Genomic DNA, 24,442 nt, shown 5'->3' with positions numbered 1-24,442 from the left:
GAAGTCACTGGAAAAGTTCTTGAGAAGGTCATTTCCAACAGACTGAACTACTATATGGAGTTTAATCACTTTTTTACTGAAAAACAATTTGGCTTTCGAACACACAGAGGTACCAATCATGCAATAAATGTTATTTTCGATACTGTAGCAAGTCTAAAACATCAGGGCAATCTTGCCTTAATTGCCACCAGAGATGTTCATAAAGCTTTTGATAACTTATGGCATGATGGCCTTATATACAAACTCATTGACCTACCAGACCATAACTGGACTTTTCTCAGAGTAATATATAATTTCTTAACTCAAAGAAAAATCATTCCCACCTTTCATGGCAGGTCGACAGAACCTTTTATACCGACAGCTGGTGTCCCACAAGGTTCTTGTCTCAGTCCACTCCTGTTCAACATTTATGTGAATGACCTTCCTCAACCAGAGTTTAATGATACAATTGTGACACAGTTTGCAGATGATGTTATTCATGTCGTCTCATCAACTCCGGTAACAGGAAAATACAAGTATGAAAGAGTCATAGAAAAAATGAATATTGAACTTCGTCGAACATCTAATTGGGAAAAGAAATGGAGAATTACGACTAATCCTGACAAGGTCCTTGTTAGCACGATAGGATGTTTTGCATCAACAATTGAAGATAAAGGGGGTATCTCCATCAGAGGTACACGTGTAGCCATTAGAAACACTAACAAGATTTTGGGATATGAAATAGACAGGCTGCTCCACTCAACATCTCATGTAACTAAAAAGATCAACATAGCCAAAGCCGGTCTTACCAGTCTCTTTCGATTCAATCAAGCCCCTCAACATGTCAAAAAACATCTGTATAAAATGTTAATACGACCTATACTCGAATACCCTTGTGTCCCAATGTCATTAACAACAAAGACCAACATGCTACGGTTACAAAGGGTCCAGAATAGAGCTCTTCGCTTCATCACCGATACCAGGAGGAGAGACAGAGTTAAAATGGCAGATTTACACATACAAGATATTACTGCCGTAAATGTACGCCTTGACACCCTAAAAAAGAAACTACTCTATACAATGCAAGAACTATACATGCCAGATAGAGAACATCCTATACAAGTGGTAAATACCACGGATTATATCAATACTCCTCACAGGACTCAAAGAATGACTCTCCCACAGAGGGTCCGTCGTTTTATACATAAAGATGATTACCATCGACCCATGATATTGAGCAACCTCCCTGATGAAGAAGATTGGGTAACACCAGAACCCTTCTATGTATACTGAGAACATCATCGCCCCCAATTAGGGAGACATCTTATATAACAATCTAATGTAAAAATTATGCTATTTACCATGGCTGGACACCACCTGTAAGAAGCCATTGTCACGTAATTCTATAGGCTGGCCAGAAAATTATTGCCTTCATTGTCGCATAAATATCCGTTGTGCAATCGCAAAAAAAAAAAAAAAAAAAAAAAAACAAAAAAAAAAAAAAGCAATTGCAACTTGTATAATTACTACCAATTCAGTGTCATGTACTTAGATATAACAGATATATATATGTGACTCTGATGGGTTAGTCTTATACCCCTTAAAGAATATCTTATCATTTCACATACACTTTTTAAATTACACCAAAGTGGTTGGGCCACTTACCTTTTATATCCTACCTCTCTCCCCCCTCCCACCCTTATCCAAAATTTCTATCCTTACCCATCCTTCTTCCTTACCCATCTCACCAAAGCTCTGGTCTGGACAAGAACAAGAACAACTGCTGCTTGTGTCAGTGATGACTGCTGCTTGTGCCAGTGATGACACTGCTGTTTGTGTCAGTGACGGCACTGCTGGTTGTGTCAGTGACGGCACTGCTGGTTGTGTTATTGATGACACCGCTGGTTGTCAATGATGGCACCGCTGGTTGTGTCAGTGATGGCACTGCTGGTAAGATAAGATAAGATTTCGTTCGGATTTTTAACCCTGGAGGTTTAGCCACCCAGGATAACCCAAGAAAGTCAGTGCGTCATCGAGGACTGTCTAACTTATTTCCATTGGGGTCCTTAATCTTGTCCCCCAGGATGCGACCCACACCAGTCGACTAACACTCAGGTACCTATTTGCTGCTAGGTGAACAGGACAACAGGTGTAAGGAAACGTGTCGAAATGTTTCCACCCGCCGGGAATCGAACCCGGGCCCTCCGTGTGTGAAGCGGGAGCTTTAGCCACCAGACGGCACTGCTGGTTGCATTAGTGATGACACTGCTGGTTGTCAATGATGACACCGCTGGTTGTGCCAGTGATGACAATGTTGGTTGTCAGTGATGACACTGCTGGTTGTGTCAGTGTAACACTGCTGGTTGTAAGAAATATACACGTGATTTGCAGTTACACAGTGACATTTATAGTAAATAGTGAATGAAGTGTATAACGTTATTTACGTTAATTGACGTTGTCAGGCTGACAAAGCAAACTCAAGCCATAAACACCAGCCACATGTACTGTGTACCCTTCATGGTCATTGACCCTGAGGTTAAGCTTAGTGGGTCAGTAGTGTCTGACTGATTATTGCTGACTTAAGCATAACAAAAACTCGACTGTTTATAGCAGTACAGTGTTTTTTAAACACTCTAAGTGTGGTGCTAGAATTTTCAGTATTCCATTAAAATGGCTTGTTTGAAAATTCAGTTTCAGTCTTTACAGACTAAGATTACACAATTAGAAAATCTAATTTCAGTCTGTATAGGATTAACTCAAGATGCAAACATAGATTTTGATGATCTTGAGGTCAAATTTGAATTACTTACACTACGTCTGGAAATAATTAATTCAGACTATACACATTATGAAAAGGAATTTCTTGAATCAGATCCATCTGAGGATGAAATTAAAAATGTTTTTGGATACTTTTAGTAATCAACAATTAAGGTGGACAGGAGTACAGGCTATCTGCCGCAAAACTCTGTCACAGAGACCTACTGTAACTAGTGGTCAAACACCTGTTACATCAACACATGGAACAACAGGTGTCCCCATTACGAAGTTTGCCTACCTTGTCATTACCTATTTTTCAAGGTCATAATTACGAAGAATTCATTAGTGGTTTTCAATCCATAGTAAATTCACGAACTGACATGGATGAGATTGCTAAGTTCAATTATCTTAAATGTCTTGTGAAGGGAGAACTCTATGAACTGATTAAGTCATTTCCGGTGGTTAAAGGCAATTATCAAATAGCATTACGTGTCTTAGCAGACAATTACTTTGATGCTGACAAGGCCAGAGTTAGACATGCAGTCTTAATATCAAGCTTGAAGCCACCCAAATATTGTTTTTCAGACTTACAGGCATTTAGGATCACATTAGACAATAGTCTCAGATCTCTAGGTGCTAAATATGACCTAAGACAATGTGATTGGTTTATCAGTGGTATTGTACAAGATAAGTTATCACCACAAACTATTGAACGATTAAATATTATGTTCAATAAACGCTATTTCACATGTGAAGAAATTAGCAATGGTTTACAAACAATAGTTTCATGCATGCAAGCAACGAGACAAGATGAAAAATCCACAAATCCAGTGGATAACAAACCTTCAACTCAGTATAAAAAAGAGTATACCTACTCCCACTAAACCACAGAATGGGAAATCCCATATAGGCATTTATCAAGCTGTGAATACAACAGACAGTAAACAAACTGTCACACATAAACGTACTCCAAAATGTGCACTTTGTGATGGAACACATTGGGCACAGTATTGTATTCAATACACATCAATGGAGGCTCGTAAACAACGTGTTCATCAGCTGAAAAGATGCATCAAGTGTTTAGGTGAACACAAGGGAGGAAAATGCTCACTGAAGAAGTGTTTTAAATGCAAGGGTATGCATCATACAGCATTATGCCCAAATACTTTTGCTGAACAGCAGAAGACTTCCACAGAATCAGGAAGTCAACAAGCAACAGCATTAAATGTGAGAGATAAGTTTAAAGCAACAGCTCTCCCGATAGCTCGAGTTGAGTTATTTAATAAATTACACAAAACCAATGTGCTAACATTATTTGATCAAGGCTCACAAAGGTCCTTCATAAGAAGAACAGTGTTGCAGAAACTGAACAAACAACCCTATGCCAGAGTACAGTTAGATATAGCTGGGTTTTTCCACAATTCTGGTAAACAGACATATGACCTAGCCAGAATCACTGTTGGTCTAGGAAACAGGAAAAAGACAGTAAAAGCTGTGGTAGTAGATGATTTGCCTAAGTCTGTGCAGATCCAGGGATTAAACGAAACAGTTGCAGCACTGAAAGCAGCTAAGGTCAAGTTAGCCTGTCCTGACATACTGACGGACACAATTAGTCCAATTGATTTAATCATTGGAAGTGATTATTATCACAGTTTTGTGCAAAATATAGTAAGTAAACATGATGTTCACTTGCTGAAAACAGCAGGAGGCCACATGATATGTGGTCCCATTCCCTCTCAAAGTGGGAAAGAAACTGATATTGATTCAGTGGAAAATGTACTAGTTACGAGAATAACCGCTGATCATGTACCACAGCAAAAATTATCATTACTGGAAGAAATGAATGAACCAGTTGATAAGTTGTGGGATTTAGATGAGATAGGTATTGATGTAAATAAACCAAGCCCACAAGGGTCTCAGACTTATAACCAATATTTGGACACTGTCAAATATAAAAATGGACAGTATCGGGTTAGGTTACCATGGAAATTAAATCCACCACATCTGCCTAGCAGTTATCGCATGGCTTTCGGACAAATGAAAGCACAAATACATGAGCTCAGGAAGAATCCAGAGCTACTGACTGTCTGTGATAATATCATACAAGAACAGTTGGACAATAAATTCATTGAGGAAGTAGTCGAAGATAAGTTGAAGACAGAAGCTCATTATCTCCCGCACCATGGAGTCAGAAAAGATTCTGAAACCACTCCACTACGTGTTGTATACAATTGCAGTGCACGTGCAGAAGATGTAGCAAGTCTTAATGACCCTCACTAACTGAGAAGCTTGGAGACGTGCTTATGAAATTTCGCACAAACCCATATGCCTACACGGCTGATATTTCCAAAGCTTTCTTAAGAGTAGGACTACAAGAAATAAATAGAGATTATACTCGATTCTTGTGGCCTGAAAATCCACATGATCCTCAAAGTCCTGTGAAAACTTATCGTTTCAAATTAGTATTATTTGGTGCAACATCCTCTCCATTCTTACTAGAAGCTACTCTAAATACACATTTGAAGAAATCAGAAAGTCCCTTCAAAGAAATCTTAAAGAAAAGTTTCTGTGGACAATCTTCAAGGTGCTGTGAATAAAGAGGAGGATTTGAAATCCTTATACAGAGAAGCTAACAAGGAGATGAAAGAAGCAAATATGCCTCTAAGGATGTGGAATACTAATTCAAAGCAATTAAGGGAACTTATCAAAGAAGATTTCCCTGAAATTGAAATTCCTGATTGCAACAATATGCTGAGACTTAATTGGAACACACAGGAAGATACTTTGAGTCTCAAAAAGATAAACAATAAATCATGCAGTACACTCACTAAACGTAGTTTACTGTCAGAGGTATCACAATGTTTTGATCCTCTAGGACTCGTCTCACCAATTACCATAAAGGGTAAAATGCTTATGCAAGATGCATGGAAGCTCGAAATTGGATGGGATGAGAACTTGCCTCTAGAAATGAGTCAAGCATGGGATGAAATATCCAAGGAGTTTAAACAACTTCATCAAATTAAATTTCCCAGACAAATAGGTCAAGAGGGAAACAATTACACATTACATGTGTTCTGTGATGCGTCAACCAGAGGTTATGGCGCTGTAGCTTACATGAGTAATGCTGAAGGAAGTACACTAATTACTTCAAAGGCCAGGGTAGCACCCTTGAAGGTCAGAACAGTACCACAATTGGAACTGACAGCACTCTATGTAGGTACAAAATTAGCTGTCTATCTCAACAAAGTACTTGATCATCTCACTATTGAGAAAACCGTGATCTGGAGTGATAATGAGGCAGTTCTCCAGTGGTTAAGAAATAATAAGAGTAAGTTGGTCTATGTACAGAACAGAGTAGCAGAAATAAAAGAGATGCAGAGAGATTATCTCTTTCTCCACGTCTCTACCCAAGAGAATCCAGCTGACATGTTGTCACGTGGTGTCCCACTCAAGAAATTTGTGGATAAATTATGGCTCCACGGACCGAACTGGCTCTCTAATGAAAATAACTGGCCTCGGCAAAAAGCTCACATTATGCCAGAAGAAACAGCCTGCTTGAACACAGTAGAAATAATTTGTGTAAATACTACAAACACAACAGAAATAGTCATTGATGGATCTAAATACTCATCTTTGGGTAAACTCTTAAGAGTTACAGCTCTTGTCTTTAAATTCATTAAAGGAATAAAACCTGATTATGAATATCTTGAACCCATTAAATACTGGGTGAAACTAATACAGAAAGATGCTTTCTCTACAGAATATAAATTTCTGGAAGCACAAGATAAATCCCCAAAGAAACTTGTCATGATTAATTCTTTGGGATTTTATCTCGACTCAGAAAAGATTATAAGATGTCGAGGAAGAATTCATAATTCTTCACTACCTAAAGAAGCCATACATCCAATATTGATCCCCAAGAATCATTGGCTAACAAAACTGATTGTGCAAAACGCCCACGGTAACGTGTTACATGGTGGGGTAGCTGACACACTTTGTCATATTCGACAATCCTACTGGATACCTCAAGGTCGACAAAGTGTGAAAAAATAAATAAAGGACTGTATTACTTGTCGTCACTATGATATGCGAGTATGTCAGTATCCAGGTCCACCTCCATATCCCTCTGAAAGAGTTTGTCATATCACTCCATTTGAGGTGACAGGTGTAGATTACACTGGACCAATAATTTTAACCAAAACAGTTGACAAAGTTCCCATCATGGTGTACATCTGTTTGTTCACTTGTGCTGCGACTAGAGCAGTACATCGAGAAGTAGCCACTGACATGTCTGCTGAAACCTTTATCAAATTATTCAGAAAGTTTGCAGCCAGAAGAGCATGTCCCAGACTGATGATTTCAGGCAATGCAACGAACTTTGTTGTTGGTGCTACTTATATAAGTAAGATCTTTGATCAACCAGCAGTACAACAGATGCTGAATCAACGCAGTTGTCGTTGGAGATACATTCCTCCTAAATCTCCATGGCACGGCGGATTTTATGAAAGAATGATCGGCATTGTAAAACGTTGTTTAAGGAAGACTCTTCATCGTCAGAGAATCGACTTGGAAGAATTCCGTACAGTTGTGACTGAAATAGAAAATAGAGTCAACAACAGACCTCTAACTTATGTTACCGATGATCTGGACAATTTAGAAGTGCTAAGTCCATCTCATTTACTCCATGGCAGAAGGCTCGAACCTGTTCCTCCCATGAATGATAAAGAAATCATAGAGGATCCTACTTATTTCGAACCTGAGCAACTCAGACGTAAATTAAAACACCTTAATAAAGTGATTGAACGTTGGGAGAAAATTTGGCGAGAAGACTATCTCACCTCATTGAGAGAACACTTCTATGGAGCTGGTGTTCCTGAAAATCATAAGTCCTTAAGACCTGGTGACATAGTGATTATTGACAATGATGGTCCAAGGTCCCAATGGCCACTAGGAAAAATTGTGACCATATACCCTGATGCAAAGGGAATCATCAGGACAGTTCATGTTTTGAGCAAAGGTGTAGTGAATAAGCGGACAATAAACTAGTGCCGTTAGAATTACAGTGTTGAAAATAAAATTAGTGATTCTCCAGAAACCACACAGACTAAAGCTGTTCAGAAAAGACAAGCAGCAGTGGTGGTGAGTGAGAAAATCAAATTAATGTTAAGTGATGAATAGTTCACCTGAAGCAAACCTCCACCGCCCCCAGTATGGAGAAATTTCCTCCAGGAGGGGGGTATCATCCCCTTTCAGCTCCTTTCAGCCCTGAAGGGCCCAGCCCTCTCAGAAGAGGCAAACATCTTGTTTACTGCTACAGCAAGTAATTGATCCCAGATGCAGTACAAGTATGTGACGTGGTCAAGCGACCGCCGCTCCTTGCAAGAGTCCAGTGTTGCAAAGTGTAGTTTAATAAGAGACCGTCCATCTCTTATCTTAGCAGGACAATTAAGGAAAATCCTGCTCCCACTTTATTACCATGGTAAAGATAGTGTACATTGTTGTCTATGCTCAAGACAGAAAGAATCAAACATTCTGCATTGCTTCATGGAGGAAGTGGCAAGGAAGCAAAAAGTACTAGGTCAGCTTTTCCTTTATGTTCGAGGGGCATTGCAGTGGCGTAGGACGCTGTGAGGTCAGATTACTTTTGACTCTACTGAGAGAGACATTGACGTGCAGGGACAACCAACAATGAACAATGTTCTGCACATTTTGCACAAAAGAATCTCAATAAACACTTACAGAGAAGTGTGATCAACTTCTTTAGTGACATTATGGTATGAACAATTATTGATGAACAGCGTAATGAGTGTTGCACTCCAACAGAGTGTAGTGCGACATTCTTCAAAGAACACTATTCTTCAATCAACACATTGGATATCCGGGTGTAACTACGGATCAGATACATATACCCAGGTAAGTGTTCTAACTCGTGATGTACTACTATTGACTGCGCAGTTGAGTATAAGTTACGAGTTAGTCACTTATCATAAACCCCGGTGATAAGTGGACCTTTGAGTCCACACAAGTAAGTGTTGTCAGCCATCAGTGCCTTTTATATGCTGACATAACACCCCCTAGGGGTAATTTATAATCATACCTAATATAATTATTTCAGCCCATTAAGAAGTGGATGAGACAGCTTCTCAAGACCTCGTCTGCAGGGGCAGCTGTGTGGATGATAGCTGTCTTATTAGCTAAGTACTCCCTATATTTAATCTTTAACCTTAGCTGGTAAACCATTTCTCAACAACACTGCTGGTTGTGTCAGTGTTGGCACTGCTGGTTGTGTCAGTGATGACACTGTTGGTTGTCAGTGATGACACTGCTGGTTGTGTCAGTGACAGCACTGCTGGTTGTGTCAGTGACAGCACTGCTGGTTGTGTCAGTGATCACACTGCTGGTTGTGTCAGTGATGACACTGCTGGTTGTGTCAGTGATGACACTGCTGGTTGTGTCAGTGATGACACTGCTGGTTGTGTCAGTGATGACACTGCTGGTTGTGTCAGTGATGACACTGCTGGTTGTGTCAGTGATGACACTGCTGGTTGTGTCAGTGATGACACTGCTGGTTATGTCAGTGATGACACTGCTGGTTATGTCAGTGAGGACACTGTTGGTGTCATCACTGGTCCAGTCCTTGAGGCTGGTTCATGAGGAGCCACTTTTGTCTTCCCTCTCAAAGAAACCTTCTTGCTGCTTATTGCATGACCATGCACTCGCCTCCCTCCACTACACATCAGTAATTTAATAATATTGCTAGATAAGAGAGTTGCCTGTAATGATTGTTCCACTTCAGTGGGTTAGTGTAACCTTCACTTCTTTCAGTGTCTTGGAAAACTTTGAATTCAGAGATAATTAAATTGCATTTCCTCAGCTGATTTCAGCCCATTTGCATCTATTGAATATGACTGACAAATTATCAGTTAGATTTTTTATTATTATTTCTGAGCAATATTATATAAAGTTTTCCTGAAAAAGAATGGTTGGAGCTGTAATATAAAGGATGAGGTGGGTTAATGGGTCTAAAATAATGTTGACTTAAGTTTAGTTGACAAGCTCTTGAGTTTATTTACATCTTCAGCAGCTGAAATGGAAGGTTCATTTTCTTCGGTGTGCATAATTTGCTATCTTTCTTGCTATATTCGTTCCTTCTTTCATTTTTTCCATAATTTTTTTTCTAGCAGTTGAGTTTTTTAGATTTACTAAATAGATTGGTAAGTACTGAGAAATGTTATTCTTCACTGGAGATGTAACCTTCCTTGTTTTTCAGTCGCATTTCTTATCACTGGATGTATGCATGTGTTTAGTGAAGTATGTGACATATTTGGCTCTCACATGTTGTCCAGTGTTCAAATTTAATTCTTTTATTCAGGAATTGATTATAACGATAATGTTTGGTATGACGGTTAGTTGTTCTCAGTTAATGGTTCTTCTTGAGTTAAGATAATTATTGTGTAGCCAGAATATAATAGTAAGTTGTCAAGTATGAAATGGTATTTTTTCAGTTCTCGAGATCAGAGAAGTGTTGAGTTATGTCAGTCATCGTCTTAGTGATTGTGCTTGCTTAATGTCCTGCTGTTATCTTGTTCCAGATTTTGTCTAATGAGGAAACTAGCTTCTCGTTAGTGATGTCTTGTTGATTTTGTCTGAAGAAATAGATTCGTTTTATCTGAGGAGGAAACCCATGTTTAATTTATTTTCTTTAACGAGGAAGAAAATATCTCCTTATGATGACTTCTAATACGTAGACGAAATAGAAAACTTATGAGATAATATGCATTAAGGGCGTAGACTTGTCAACATTCATAACTTATTGACAATCTACAGCGGAGACTGGAAAATTATAGACCTACTATGGGTTCTCTGGGGTAGAAGTGGGCAGCCATGAAGGCTACAACCTCATCCACGTCGTCCTCGTGCAGGGTCGAGTACTCCAAGCTGTTTGCTTCCCCCATTCTCTGAGGAGAAAAAAAATTGCTGTAAAGATTACTCATTTAAAAACTACCTGTACATAGACAAGAATTCTAGTGTAAGACAAGGATTACCTCTGTATATAGACAAGAATCTCTATAACGAACTTACATCTGCCATTGAGAGAAAATTGTTGGGCAAGTTTGCATACACTTGTTACCTGGGTTGTTCTAGCAGCGTGTACATGCCATCCTAGCAGCGTGTACATACCATCCTAGCAGCGTGTACATACCATCCTAGCAGCGTGTACATACCATCCTAGCAGCGTGTACATACCATCCTAGCAGCGTGTACATACCATCCTAGCAGCGTGTACATACCATCCTAGCAGCGTGTACATACCATCCTAGCAGCGTGTACATACCATCCTAGCAGCGTGTACATACCATCCTAGCAGCGTGTACATACCATCCTAGCAGCGTGTACATACCATCCTAGCAGCGTGTACATACCATCCTAGCAGCGTGTACATACCATCCTAGCAGCGTGTGGCAGGTACATACCATCCTGGAACCAGCGATGTATGCCGTATCCTAAGCAGGCGATAGTACATGCCACCATCCTAAGCAGGCGTGTACGCCTGCATCCTGGCAGCGTGTACATGCCATCTAGGCAGCGGTACATGCCACCATCCCTAGCAGCGTGTACATGCCATCCTAGCAGGCGGGAGTACCATACCATCCTAGCGGCGTGTACGTACCATCCTGGCGGCGGTACATACCATCCTAGGCAGCGGAGTACGCGTGCCATCCTTGGCGTGTACGTACCAATCCTGGCGTCGTACCATACCATCCTGGCAGCGTGTACATACCAATCCTAGCAGGCGTGTTGCATACCATCCCTGGCAGGCGTGTGCCTGTACCATGCCGTCATTTTCATCCTAGTGGCGTGTACCATGCCTGGCATTCCTGGCGATGTACCCTGCCATCTAGCAGGCGTGTGCAGTACCATCCCTGGCAGCGTTGTAGCGTATCCTGGCCAGCGTGTACGCCATCCTGTGGCGATGCTACCGCCATCCTACGCAGCGTGTGCATACCACCATCCTAGCAGCGTTCTTTTCCGTATGCCATCCTGGCAGCGTGTACGCCCGTAGATACCTGCTATTCGTGTTGTGCTGTTATCCCTAGGCAGCGTTGTACCATACCATCCTGGCAGCGTGTTGTGCGTACCATCCTAAGCAGGCGATGTGCATACCATGTACTCCAGGCTCCGTATTGCAAGTCTTACCAGTTAAAAACTGGCTGTAATGTCCATATGACTATGTTGTCATCCCCTTACTTGACTTTCCCTCGCTGTCGTAGCCTCCTCCGCTGTCGCCAGCCTCCCTCATGTGCCTTGGCCCTCCCTCCTTCTGTCCCCAGCCTCCCTCGCTGTCCCCAGCCTCCCTCGCTGTCCCCAGCCTCCCTCGCGGTCCCCAGCCTCCCTCGCTGTCCCCAGCCTCCCTCGCTGTCCCCAGCCTCCCTCGCTGTCCCCAGCCTCCCTAGCCTCCCTCGCTGTCCCCCTCGCTGTCGCCAGCCTCCTGTCGCCAGCCTCGCTGTCCCCAGCCTCCCTCGCTGTCGCCAGCCTCCCTCGCTGTCCCCAGCCTCCCTCGCTGTCCCCAGCCTCCCTCGCTGTCGCCAGCCTCCCTCGCCTCCCTCGCTGTCCCCAGCCTCCCTCGCTGTCCCCCAGCCTCCCTCGCTGTCCCCAGCCTCCCTCGCTGTCCCCAGCCTCCCTCGCTGTCCCCAGCCTCCCTCGCTGTCCCCAGCCGCCCTCGCTCCCTCCCGCGCTGTCCCCAGCCTCCCTCGCTGTCCCCAGCCTCCCTCGCTGTCGCCAGCCTCCCTCGCTGTCCCCAGCCTCCCTCGCTGTCCCCAGCCTCCCTCGCTGTCCCCAGCCTCCCTCGCTGTCCCCAGCCTCCCTCGCTGTCCCCAGCCTCCCTCGCTGTCCCCAGCCTCCCTCGCTGTCGCCAGCCTCCCTCGCTGTCGCCAGCCTCCCTCGCTGTCCCCAGCCTCCCTCGCTGTCGCCAGCCTCCCTCGCTGTCCCCAGCCTCCCTCGCTGTCCCCAGCCTCCCTCGCTGTCCCCAGCCTCCCTCGCTGTCCCCAGCCTCCCTCGCTGTCCCCAGCCTCCCTCGCTGTCCCCAGCCTCCCTCGCTGTCCCCAGCCTCCCTCGCTGTCCCCAGCCTCCCTCGCTGTCCCCAGCCTCCCTCGCTGTCCCCAGCCTCCCTCGCTGTCGCCAGCCTGTGTCCCCAGCCTCCCTCGCTGTCGCCAGCCTCCCTCGCTGTCCCTCCCTCGCTGTCCCCAGCCTCCCTCGCTGTCGCCAGCCTCCCTCGCTGTCGCCAGCCTCCCTCGCTGTCCCCAGCCTCCCTCCCTCCCTCGCTGTCGCCCAGCCTCCCTCGCTGTCGCCAGCCTCCCTCGCTGTCCCCAGCCTCCCTCGCTGTCCCCAGCCTCCCTCGCTGTCGCCAGCCTCCCTCGCTGTCCTCCCTCGCTGTCCCAGCCTCCCTCGCTGTCCCCAGCCTCCCTCGCTGTCCCCAGCCTCCCTCGCTGTCCCCAGCCTCCCTCGCTGTCCCCAGCCTCCCTCGCTGTCCCCACCCTCCCACGCTGTCCCCCTCCCTCGCTGTCCCCAGCCTCCCTCGCTGTCCCCAGCCTCCCTCGCTGTCTCGCCCCCAGCCTCCCTCGCTGTCCCCCTCCCTCGCTGTCCCCAGCCTCCCTCGCTGTCCCCAGCCTCCCTCGCTGTCGCCAGCCTCCCTCGCTGTCGCCAGCCTCCCTCGCTGTCCCCAGCCTCCCTCGCTGTCCCCAGCCTCCCTCGCTGTCCCCAACCTCCCTCGCTGTCGCCAGCCTCCCTCACTGTCCCCAGCCTCCCTCGCTGTCGCCAGCCTCCCTCGCTGTCCCCAGCCTCCCTCACTGTCCCCAGCCTCCCTCGCTGTCCCCAGCCTCCCTCGCTGTCCCCAGCCTCCCTCGCTGTCCCCTGCCTCCCTCGCTGTCCCCTGCCTCCCTCGCTGTCCCCAGCCTCCCTCGCTGTCCCCAGCCTCCCTCGCTGTCCCCAGCCTCCCTCGCTGTCCCCAGCCTTCCTCGCTGTCCCCAGCCTCCCTCGCTGTCCCCTGCCTCCCTCGCTGTCCCCAACCTCCCTCGCTGTCCCCAGCCTCCCTCGCTGTCTCCCTCGCTGTCGCCAGCCTCCCTCGCTGTCGCCAGTCCCCAGTCGCCTCCCTCGCTGTCGCCAGCCTCCCTCGCTGTCCCCAGCCTCCCTCACTGTCCCCAGCCTCCCTCGCTGTCCCCCTCCCTCGCTGTCCCCAGCCTCCCTCGCTGTCGCCAGCCTCCCTCGCTGTCCCCAGCCTCCCTCGCTGTCCCCAGCCAGCCTCGCTCGCTGTCCCCAGCCTCCCTCGCTGTCCCCAGCCTCCCTCGCTGTCCTCCCTCGCTGTCGCCAGCTGTCGCCAGCCTCCCTCGCTGTCGCCAGCCTCCCTCGCTGTCGCCAGCCTCCCTCGCTGTCGCCAGCCTCCCTCGCTGTCGCCAGCCTCCCTCGCTGTCCCCAGCCTCCCTCGCTGTCGCCAGCCTCCCTCGCTGTCGCCAGCCTCCCTCGCTGTCGCCAGCCTCCCTCGCTGTCGCCAGCCTCCCTCGCTGTCGCCAGCCTCCCTCGCTGTCCCCAGCCTCCCTCGCTGTCCCCAGCCTCCCTCGCTGTCCCCAGCCTCCCTCGCTGTCCCCAGCCTCCCTCGCTGTCCCCAGCCTCCCTCGCTGTCCCCAGCCTCCCTCGCTGTCGCCAGCCTCCCTCGCTGTCCCCAGCCTCCCTCGCTGTCCCCAGCCTCCCTCGCTGTCGCCAGCCTCCCTCGCTGTCGCCAGCCTCCCACGCTGTCGCCAGCCTCCCTCGCTGTCGCCAGCCTCCCTCGCTGTCCCCAGCCTCCCTCGCTGTCCCCAGCCTCCCTCGCTGTCCCCAGCCTCCCTCGCTGTCCCCAGCCTCCCTCGCTGTCCCCAGCCTCCCTCGCTGTCCCCAGCCTCCCTCGCTGTCTCCAGCCTCCCTCGCTGTCCCCAGCCTCCCTCGCTGTCTCCAGCCTCCCTCGCTGTCCCCAGCCTCCCTCGCTGTCCCCAGCCTCCCTCGCTGTCTCCAGCCTCCCTCGCTGTCTCCAGCCTCCCTCGCTGTCTCCAGCCTCCCTCGCTGTCTCCAGCCTCCCTCGCTGTCCCCAGCCTCCCTCGCTGTCCCCAGCCTCCCTCGCTGTCTCCAGCCTCCCTCGCTGTCTCCAGCCTCCCTCGCTGTCCCCAGCCTCCCTCGCTGTCGCCAGCCTCCCTCGCTGTCGCCAGCCTCCCTCGCTGTCGCCAGCCTCCCTCGCTGTCGCCAGCCTCCCTCGCTGTCGCCAGCCTCCCTCGCTGTCGCCAGCCTCCCTCGCTGTCCCCAGCCTCCCTCGCTGTCCCCAGCCTCCCTCGCTGTCGCCCCTCCCTCGCTGTCCCCAGCCTCCCTCGCTGTCCCCAGCCTCCCTCGCTGTCCCCAGCCTCCCTCGCTGTCCCCAGCCTCCCTCGCTGTCGCCAGCCTCCCTCGCTGTCCCCAGCCTCCCTCGCTGTCCCCAGCCTCCCTCGCTGTCCCCTGCCTCCCTCGCTGTCCCCAGCCTCCCTCGCTGTCCCCAGCCTCCCTCGCTGTCCCCAGCCTCCCTCGCTGTCCCCAGCCTCCCTCGCTGTCGCCAGCCTCCCTCGCTGTCGCCAGCCTCCCTCGCTGTCCCCAGCCTCCCTCGCTGTCCCCAGCCTCCCTCGCTGTCCCCTGCCTCCCTCGCTGTCCCCAGCCTCCCTCGCTGTCCCCAGCCTCCCTCGCTGTCCCCAGCCTCCCTCGCTGTCCCCAGCCTCCCTCGCTGTCGCCAGCCTCCCTCGCTGTCCCCAGCCTCCCTCGCTGTCGCCAGCCTCCCTCGCTGTCGCCAGCCTCCCTCGCTGTCGCCAGCCTCCCTCGCTGTCGCCAGCCTCCCTCGCTGTCGCCAGCCTCCCTCGCTGTCCCCAGCCTCCCTCGCTGTCCCCAGCCTCCCTCGCTGTCCCCAGCCTCCCTCGCTGTCCCCAGCCTCCCTCGCTGTCGCCAGCCTCCCTCGCTGTCGCCAGCTTCCCTCAATGTCCCCAGCCTCCCTCGCTGTCGCCAGCCTCCCTCGCTGTCCCCAGCCTCCCTCGCTGTCGCCAGCCTCCCTCGCTGTCCCCAGCCTCCCTCGCTGTCCCCAGCCTCCCTCGCTGTCGCCAGCCTCCCTCGCTGTCGCCAGCCTCCCTCGCTGTCGCCAGCCTCCCTCGCTGTCGCCAGCCTCCCTCGCTGTCGCCAGCCTCCCTCGCTGTCGCCAGCCTCCCTCGCTGTCGCCAGCCTCCCTCGCTGTCGCCAGCCTCCCTCGCTGTCGCCAGCCTCCCTCGCTGTCGCCAGCCTCCCTCGCTGTCGCCAGCCTCCCTCGCTGTCGCCAGCCTCCCTCGCTGTCGCCAGCCTCCCTCGCTGTCCCCAGCCTCCCTCGCTGTCCCCAGCCTCCCTCGCTGTCGCCAGCCTCCCTCGCTGTCGCCAGCCTCCCTCGCTGTCCCCAGCCTCCCTCGCTGTCGCCAGCCTCCCTCGCTGTCCCCAGCCTCCCTCGCTGTCGCCAGCCTCCCTCGCTGTCCCCAGCCTCCCTCGCTGTCCCCAGCCTCCCTCGCTGTCGCCAGCCTCCCTCGCTGTCGCCAGCCTCCCTCGCTGTCCCCAGCCTCCCTCGCTGTCGCCAGCCTCCCTCGCTGTCCCCAGCCTCCCTCGCTGTCCCCAGCCTCCCTCGCTGTCCCCAGCCTCCCTCGCTGTCCCCAGCCTCCCTCGCTGTCGCCAGCCTCCCTCGCTGTCCCCAGCCTCCCTCGCTGTCCCCAGCCTCCCTCGCTGTCCCCAGCCTCCCTCGCTGTCGCCAGCCTCCCTCGCTGTCGCCAGCCTCCCTCGCTGTCGCCAGCCTCCCTCGCTGTCGCCAGCCTCCCTCGCTGTCCCCAGCCTCCCTCGCTGTCCCCAGCCTCCCTCGCTGTCCCCAGCCTCCCTCGCTGTCGCCAGCCTCCCTCGCTGTCGCCAGCCTCCCTCGCTGTCCCCAGCCTCCCTCGCTGTCGCCAGCCTCCCTCGCTGTCCCCAGCCTCCCTCGCTGTCCCCAGCCTCCCTCGCTGTCGCCAGCCTCCCTCGCTGTCCCCAGCCTCCCTCGCTGTCCGCAGCCTCCCTCGCTGTCCCCAGCCTCCCTCGCTGTCCCCAGCCTCCCTCGCTGTCGCCAGCCTCCCTCGCTGTCCCCAGCCTCCCTCGCTGTCGCCAGCCTCCCTCGCTGTCCCCAGCCTCCCTCGCTGTCCCCAGCCTCCCTCGCTGTCCCCAGCCTCCCTCACTGTCGCCAGCCTCCCTCGCTGTCCCCAGCCTCCCTCACTGTCGTCAGCCTCCCTCGCTGTCCCCAGCCTCCCTCGCTGTCCCCAGCCTCCCTCACTGTCCCCAGCCTCCCTCACTGTCCCCAGCCTCCCTCACTGTCCCCAGCCTCCCTCACTGTCCCCAGCCTCCCTCGCTGTCCCCAGCCTCCCTCACTGTCGCCAGCCTCCCTCACTGTCCCCAGCCTCCCTCGCTGTCCCCAGCCTCCCTCGCTGTCCCCAGCCTCCCTCACTGTCCCCAGCCTCCCTCACTGTCGCCAGCCTCCCTCGCTGTCCCCAGCCTCCCTCGCTGTCCCCAGCTTCCCTCGCTGTCCCCAGCCTCCCTCGCTGTCCCCAGCCTCCCTCGCTGTCCCCAGCCTCCCTCGCTGTCCCCAGCCTCCCTCGCTGTCCCCAGCCTCCCTCACTGTCGCCAGCCTCCCTCGCTGTCCACAGCCTCCCTCGCTGTCCCCAGCTTCCCTCGCTGTCCCCAGCCTCCCTCGCTGTCCCCAGCCTCCCTCACTGTCCCCAGCTTCCCTCGCTGTCCCCAGCTTCCCTCGCTGTCCCCAGCCTCCCTCGCTGTCCCCAGCCTCCCTCGCTGTCCCCAGCCTCCCTCGCTGTCCCCAGCCTCCCTCGCTGTCCCCAGCCTCCCTCACTGTCCCCAGCCTCCCTCGCTGTCCCCAGCCTCCCTCGCTGTCCCCAGCCTCCCTCACTGTCGCCAGCCTCCCTCGCTGTCCCCAGCCTCCCTCGCTGTCCCCAGCCTCCCTCACTGTCCCCAGCCTCCCTCGCTGTCCCCAGCCTCCCTCGCTGTCCCCAGCCTCCCTCGCTGTCCCCAGCCTCCCTCGCTGTCCCCAGCCTCCCTCGCTGTCCCCAGCCTCCCTCACTGTCCCCAGCCTCCCTCGCTGTCCCCCTCCCTCAGTCCCCAGCCTCCCTCACTGTCGCCCCTCCTTCGCCTCCCTCACTGTCGCCAGCCTCCTTCGCTGTCCCCAGCCTCCCTCGCTGTCCCCAGCTTCCCTCGCTGTCCCCAGCCTCCCTCGCTGTCCCCAGCCTCCCTCGCTGTCCCCAGCCTCCCTCGCTGTCCCCAGCCTCCCTCACTGTCCCCAGCCTCCCTCACTGTCCCCAGCTTCCCTCGCTGTCCCCAGCCTCCCTCGCTGTCCCCAGCCTCCCTCGCTGTCCCCAGCCTCCCTCGCTGTCCCCAGCCTCCCTCGCTGTCCCCAGCTTCCCTCGCTGTCCCCAGCCTCCCTCGCTGTCCCCAGCCTCCCTCGCTGTCCCCAGCCTCCCTCGCTGTCCCCAGCCTCCCTCGCTGTCCCCAGCCTCCCTCGCTGTCCCCAGCCTCCCTCGCTGTCCCCAGCCTCCCTCACTGTCCCCAGCCTCCCTCACTGTCCCCAGCCTCCCTCGCTGTCCCCAGCCTCCCTCACTGTCCCCAGCCTCCCTCGCTGTCCCCAGCTTCCCTCACTGTCCCCAGCTTCCCTCGCTGTCCCCAGCCTCCCTCACTGTCCCCAGCTTCCCTCGCTGTCCCCAGCCTCCCTCACTGTCCCCAGCCTCCCTCACTGTCCCCAGCTTCCCTCACTGTCCCCAGCTTCCCTCACTGTCCCCAGCTTCCCTCGCTGTCCCCAGCCTCCCTCACTGTCCCCAGCCTCCCTCGCTGTCCCCAGCTTCCCTCACTGTCCCCAGCTTCCCTCGCTGTCCCCAGCCTCCCTCACTGTCCCCAGCTTCCCTCGCTGTCCCCAGCCTCCCTCGCTGTCCCCAGCCTCCCTCACTGTCCCCAGCTTCCCTCGCTGTCCCCAGCCTCCCTCACTGTCCCCAGCCTCCCTCGCTGTCCCCAGCTTCCCTCACTGTCCCCAGCTTCCCTCGCTGTCCCCAGCCTCCCTCACTGTCCCCAGCCTCCCTCGCTGTCCCCAGCCTCCCTCGCTGTCCCCAGCCTCCCTCGCTGTCCCCAGCCTCCCTCACTGTCCCCAGCTTCCCTCACTGTCCCCAGCTTCCCTCACTGTCCCCAGCTTCCCTCGCTGTCCCCAGCCTCCCTCACTGTCCCCAGCCTCCCTCGCTGTCCCCAGCTTCCCTCACTGTCCCCAGCTTCCCTCGCTGTCCCCAGCCTCCCTCACTGTCCCCAGCTTCCCTCGCTGTCCCCAGCCTCCCTCACTGTCCCCAGCCTCCCTCACTGTCCCCAGCTTCCCTCACTGTCCCCAGCTTCCCTCACTGTCCCCAGCCTCCCTCGCTGTCCCCAGCCTCCCTCACTGTCCCCAGCCTCCCTCGCTGTCCCCAGCCTCCCTCACTGTCCCCAGCTTCCCTCGCTGTCCCCAGCCTCCCTCACTGTCCCCAGCTTCCCTCGCTGTCCCCAGCCTCCCTCGCTGTCCCCAACCTCCCTCGCTGTCCCCAGCCTCCCTCACTGACCCCAGCTTCCCTCGCTGTCCCCAGCCTCCCTCACTGTCCCCAGCTTCCCTCGCTGTCCCCAGCCTCCCTCGCTGTCCCCAACCTCCCTCGCTGTCGCCAGCCTCCCTCACTGTCCCCAGCCTCCCTCGCTGTCCCCAGCCTCCCTCACTGTCCCCAGCCTCCCTCGCTGTCGCCAGCCTCCCTCACTGTCCCCAGCCTCCCTCACTGTCCCCAGCCTCCCTCGCTGTCCCCAGCCTCCCTCGCTGTCGCCAGCCTCCCTCACTGTCCCCAGCCTCCCTCACTGTCCCCAGCCTCCCTCACTGTCCCCAGCTTCCCTCGCTGTCCCCAGCCTCCCTCACTGTCCCCAGCTTCCCTCACTGTCCCCAGCTTCCCTCACTGTCCCCAGCCTCCCTCACTGTCCCCAGCTTCCCTCGCTGTCGCCAGCCTCCCTCACTGTCCCCAGCCTCCCTCACTGTCGCCAGCCTCCCTCACTGTCCCCAGCTTCCCTCGCTGTCCCCAGCCTCCCTCACTGTCCCCAGCCTCCCTCACTGTCCCCAGCTTCCCTCACTGTCCCCAGCTTCCCTCACTGTCCCCAGCTTCCCTCGCTGTCCCCAGCCTCCCTCACTGTCCCCAGCCTCCCTCGCTGTCCCCAGCTTCCCTCGCTGTCCCCAGCCTCCCTCACTGTCCCCAGCTTCCCTCGCTGTCCCCAGCCTCCCTCGCTGTCCCCAGCCTCCCTCACTGTCCCCAGCTTCCCTCGCTGTCCCCAGCCTCCCTCACTGTCCCCAGCCTCCCTCGCTGTCCCCAGCTTCCCTCACTGTCCCCAGCTTCCCTCGCTGTCCCCAGCCTCCCTCACTGTCCCCAGCCTCCCTCGCTGTCCCCAGCCTCCCTCGCTGTCCCCAGCCTCCCTCGCTGTCCCCAGCCTCCCTCACTGTCCCCAGCTTCCCTCACTGTCCCCAGCTTCCCTCACTGTCCCCAGCTTCCCTCGCTGTCCCCAGCCTCCCTCACTGTCCCCAGCCTCCCTCGCTGTCCAAAGCTTCCCTCACTGTCCCCAGCTTCCCTCGCTGTCCCCAGCCTCCCTCACTGTCCTCAGCTTCCCTCGCTGTCCCCAGCCTCCCTCACTGTCCCCAGCCTCCCTCACTGTCCCCAGCTTCCCTCACTGTCCCCAGCTTCCCTCACTGTCCCCAGCTTCCCTCGCTGTCCCCAGCCTTCCTCACTGTCCCCAGCCTCCCTCGCTGTCCCCAGCTTCCCTCACTGTCCCCAGCTTCCCTCGCTGTCCCCAGCCTCCCTCACTGTCCCCAGCTTCCCTCGCTGTCCCCAGCCTCCCTCGCTGTCCCCAACCTCCCTCGCTGTCGCCAGCTTCCCTCACTGTCCCCAGCTTCCCTCGCTGTCCCCAGCCTCCCTCACTGTCCCCAGCTTCCCTCGCTGTCCCCAGCCTCCCTCGCTGTCCCCAACCTCCCTCGCTGTCGCCAGCCTCCCTCACTGTCCCCAGCCTCCCTCGCTGTCCCCAGCCTCCCTCACTGTCCCCAACCTCCCTCGCTGTCGCCAGCCTCCCTCACTGTCCCCAGCCTCCCTCACTGTCCCCAGCCTCCCTCACTGTCCCCAACCTCCCTCGCTGTCGCCAGCCTCCCTCACTGTCCCCAGCCTCCCTCACTGTCCCCAGCCTCCCTCACTGTCCCCAGCTTCCCTCGCTGTCCCCAGCCTCCCTCACTGTCCCCAGCTTCCCTCACTGTCCCCAGCTTCCCTCACTGTCCCCAGCCTCCCTCACTGTCCCCAGCTTCCCTCGCTGTCGCCAGCCTCCCTCACTGTCCCCAGCCTCCCTCACTGTCGCCAGCCTCCCTCACTGTCCCCAGCTTCCCTCGCTGTCCCCAGCCTCCCTCACTGTCCCCAGCTTCCCTCGCTGTCGCCAGCCTCCCTCACTGTCCCCAGCTTCCCTCGCTGTCGCCAGCCTCCCTCACTGTCCCCAGCTTCCCTCACTGTCCCCAGCCTCCCTCACTGTCCCCAGCTTCCCTCGCTGTCGCCAGCCTCCCTCACTGTCCCCAGCCTCCCTCACTGTCGCCAGCCTCCCTCACTGTCCCCAGCTTCCCTCGCTGTCCCCAGCCTCCCTCACTGTCCCCAGCTTCCCTCGCTGTCGCCAGCCTCCCTCACTGTCCCCAGCTTCCCTCGCTGTCGCCAGCCTCCCTCACTGTCCCCAGCTTCCCTCGCTGTCGCCAGCCTCCCTCACTGTCCCCAGCTTCCCTCGCTGTCGCCAGCTTCCCTCACTGTCCCCAGCCTCCCTCACTGTCCCCAGCCTCCCTCACTGTCCCCAGCTTCCCTCGCTGTCGCCAGCCTCCCTCACTGTCCCCAGCTTCCCTCGCTGTCGCCAGCCTCCCTCACTGTCCCCAGCTTCCCTCGCTGTCGCCAGCCTCCCTCACTGTCCCCAGCTTCCCTCGCTGTCGCCAGCTTCCCTCACTGTCCCCAGCTTCCCTCGCTGTCGCCAGCCTCCCTCACTGTCCCCAGCCTCCCTCACTGTCGCCAGCCTCCCTCACTGTCCCCAGCTTCCCTCGCTGTCCCCAGCTTCCCTCGCTGTCGCCAGCCTCCCTCACTGTCCCCAGCCTCCCTCACTGTCGCCAGCCTCCCTCACTGTCCCCAGCTTCCCTCACTGTCGCCAGCCTCCCTCACTGTCCCCAGCTTCCCTCGCTGTCGCCAGCTTCCCTCACTGTCCCCAGCTTCCCTCGCTGTCGCCAGCCTCCCTCACTGTCCCCAGCCTCCCTCACTGTCGCCAGCCTCCCTCACTGTCCCCAGCTTCCCTCTCTGTCGCCAGCCTCCCTCACTGTCCCCAGCTTCCCTCGCTGTCGCCAGCCTCCCTCACTGTCCCCAGCTTCCCTCGCTGTCGCCAGCCTCCCTCACTGTCCCCAGCTTCCCTCGCTGTCGCCAGCCTCCCTCACTGTCGCCAGCCTCCCTCGCATTGCAACACAAATACCCTAAAAAAACTTAGTGTGTAAGTACTCGCCAATATGTGTACTTACCTGTATGTGGTTGCAGGGATCGATTCACAGCTCCTGGCCCCGCCTTTTCGTTAGTCGCTAATATGTCACACTATCCGCTAGAAGAGCTTTATCATGCCTCTTTTTTAAAGCGATGAGTGGGTCCTGCGTCCACTACTTCACTCTGCAGATTGTTCCACTTCCTGACAACTCGAAGACTAAAATACTTCCTAACATCCCTATGACTCATATGAGTTTTCAACTTCCAGGTGTGTCCCCTTGTTCCTGTGTCCCATCTCCAACATTATAGCTGTGTCCACCTTGTCAATTCCTCTCGGCATTTTTATACGTCTTTATTATGTCCCCCCTATCCTTCCTGCCCTCTAGTGTCATCAGGTTGAGTTCCTTTAACCTCTCCTCATTCATACGACATACTCCTTAGCTCTGGGACTAGTCTTGATGCAAACCTTTGCACTTTCTCCGATTTCTTGACGTGTTTTACCAGGTGTGGGGTCCATACGAGTGCTGCTGCATACTCCAGTATGGGCCTGACGTACACTTTTGTGAATGACTCCTTACTTAAAATGTCGAAACGCTACTCATATTTACCCAATCGCCCATATGCTGCAGTGATTATTTGGGTGATGTTCGCCTCAGGAGATGTGCTTAGTATGATGCTCTCCCCCAAGAACGATAATAAATTTCTTGAGTTAGGCATAAGAATTAACAACTGGGCGTCTACACTGCAAACTGAATTGTTTGCAATCCTAATGGCGCTAAAGCTAACTTATGACACTGAGCTTGACTCTATCATCATTACTGATTCCATGTTATCACTGAAGGCTCTTGACTCATACAATGACTCCAACAACATCCTCATTGGAGAAGCCATTTATAGATACTCAAAAATCAGGGACAAAGAGATTAATGTACAATTGCTATGGATCCCATCACACATTGGATTACTCCTTCATGATAAAGTTGATATGTTAGCCAAGAAGAGTACCCAGAAGGAGAATGTAGAATATAACTTTGGTATAACTGTGTCTAGCATTAGGAATAATATTAGGAGAGAAGTAAATAATGAAAATGATTGTTATAGGAATGCAGTTAGAAGCCTGAGTAGATCTATAGCCCACTATGATAACATGAACGTAGATAAGTATGTTTATGGAGCAACGTGCAATGTGAACAGACTGACTGATGTTGTAGTGGCCAGGCTTAGGCTTGGTTACAAGTACTTCTGGCAGTTTGGGAGACACACAGATTATGATCAAACTAAATGTAAATTATGTGATCAGGCATATGGTCACTCTCTTGAACACTATGTGCTTAATTGTCCACTTATTGAGGAATACAGAGACAGACAGTATAATAACCTATGTGACATGTCAAGATACCTTATTAATGAAAATAAGATACCATATATACTAAGCAAATTTCCTAAATTTTCTTGTAACAGATAAGTGAACTGTAGATATGTAGATATAAACCCATATGTACACCTGTTAACCCCTTGAGGCCTAGTTCCTAGGCCTTTTGTGTATTCATATGCTCTCGCGCTACCGTCCACAGGATGGATATGGGGTGCACAATAAACTAGCCACTTCGGTGGCAAAATCTAATCTAATCCCTTAAGATCCTTCTTCTTAAGTGAAGTTTGCAACCTTTGGCCCCATAGCCTCTGCTTCGTCTGCGATCTTCTTTGCCCTTCCTCAAGCTTCATGACTTTGCACTTGGTGGGGTTTAACTCCAGGAACCATTTGTCAGACCAGGGTTGCAGCTTGTCCAGATGCCCTTGTAATCTTACCTGATCCTCGTCCGCTTGTATTCTCATTAGTTTCACATCAGCGAACAGTGACACCTCTGAATCTATTCCTTCCATCACGTCATTCATATATACCAGAAACAGCACTGGCCCAAGGAATGACCCTTGTGGAACCCCGCTCGACACATGCGCCCACTTTGACACCTCGTCACGTACCATCATTCGTTTCTTTCCTGTCGGGTATTCCCTGATCCATTGCAGTGCTTTTTCTGCTATATCAACCTGCTCCTCTAGCTTTTGTACCAATCTCTTGTGCAGAACTGTCAGAAGCCTTCTTACAG

General features: G+C 53.6%; 1 protein-coding gene across 3 annotated transcripts in view; it reads right to left on the bottom strand.

Moving 5' to 3' along the window:
• LOC128688044 (arylalkylamine N-acetyltransferase-like 2) overlaps window positions 1–24,442 on the bottom strand; it is a 152,079-nt gene that overhangs the window by 53,533 nt on the left and 74,104 nt on the right. Inside the window, exon 2 of one of the 3 annotated variants that reach the window (XM_053775742.2) lies at window positions 10,590–10,694. In XM_053775742.2, the coding sequence (XP_053631717.1) occupies window positions 10,590–10,691 (102 nt within the window). In that variant the 5' untranslated portion in view covers window positions 10,692–10,694. Of the gene's footprint in view, window positions 1–10,589; window positions 10,921–24,442 lie in introns of those variants that run through there. The other 2 variants (XM_053775743.2, XM_070083747.1) reach the window with 2 other exon arrangements.

Source organism: Cherax quadricarinatus, chromosome 10, assembly GCF_038502225.1.
Source record: "Cherax quadricarinatus isolate ZL_2023a chromosome 10, ASM3850222v1, whole genome shotgun sequence".
Taxonomy (NCBI): domain Eukaryota; kingdom Metazoa; phylum Arthropoda; class Malacostraca; order Decapoda; family Parastacidae; genus Cherax; species Cherax quadricarinatus.
Note: the sequence above shows the minus strand (reverse complement) of the source record. Positions and strands in the feature narration are given on the sequence as shown.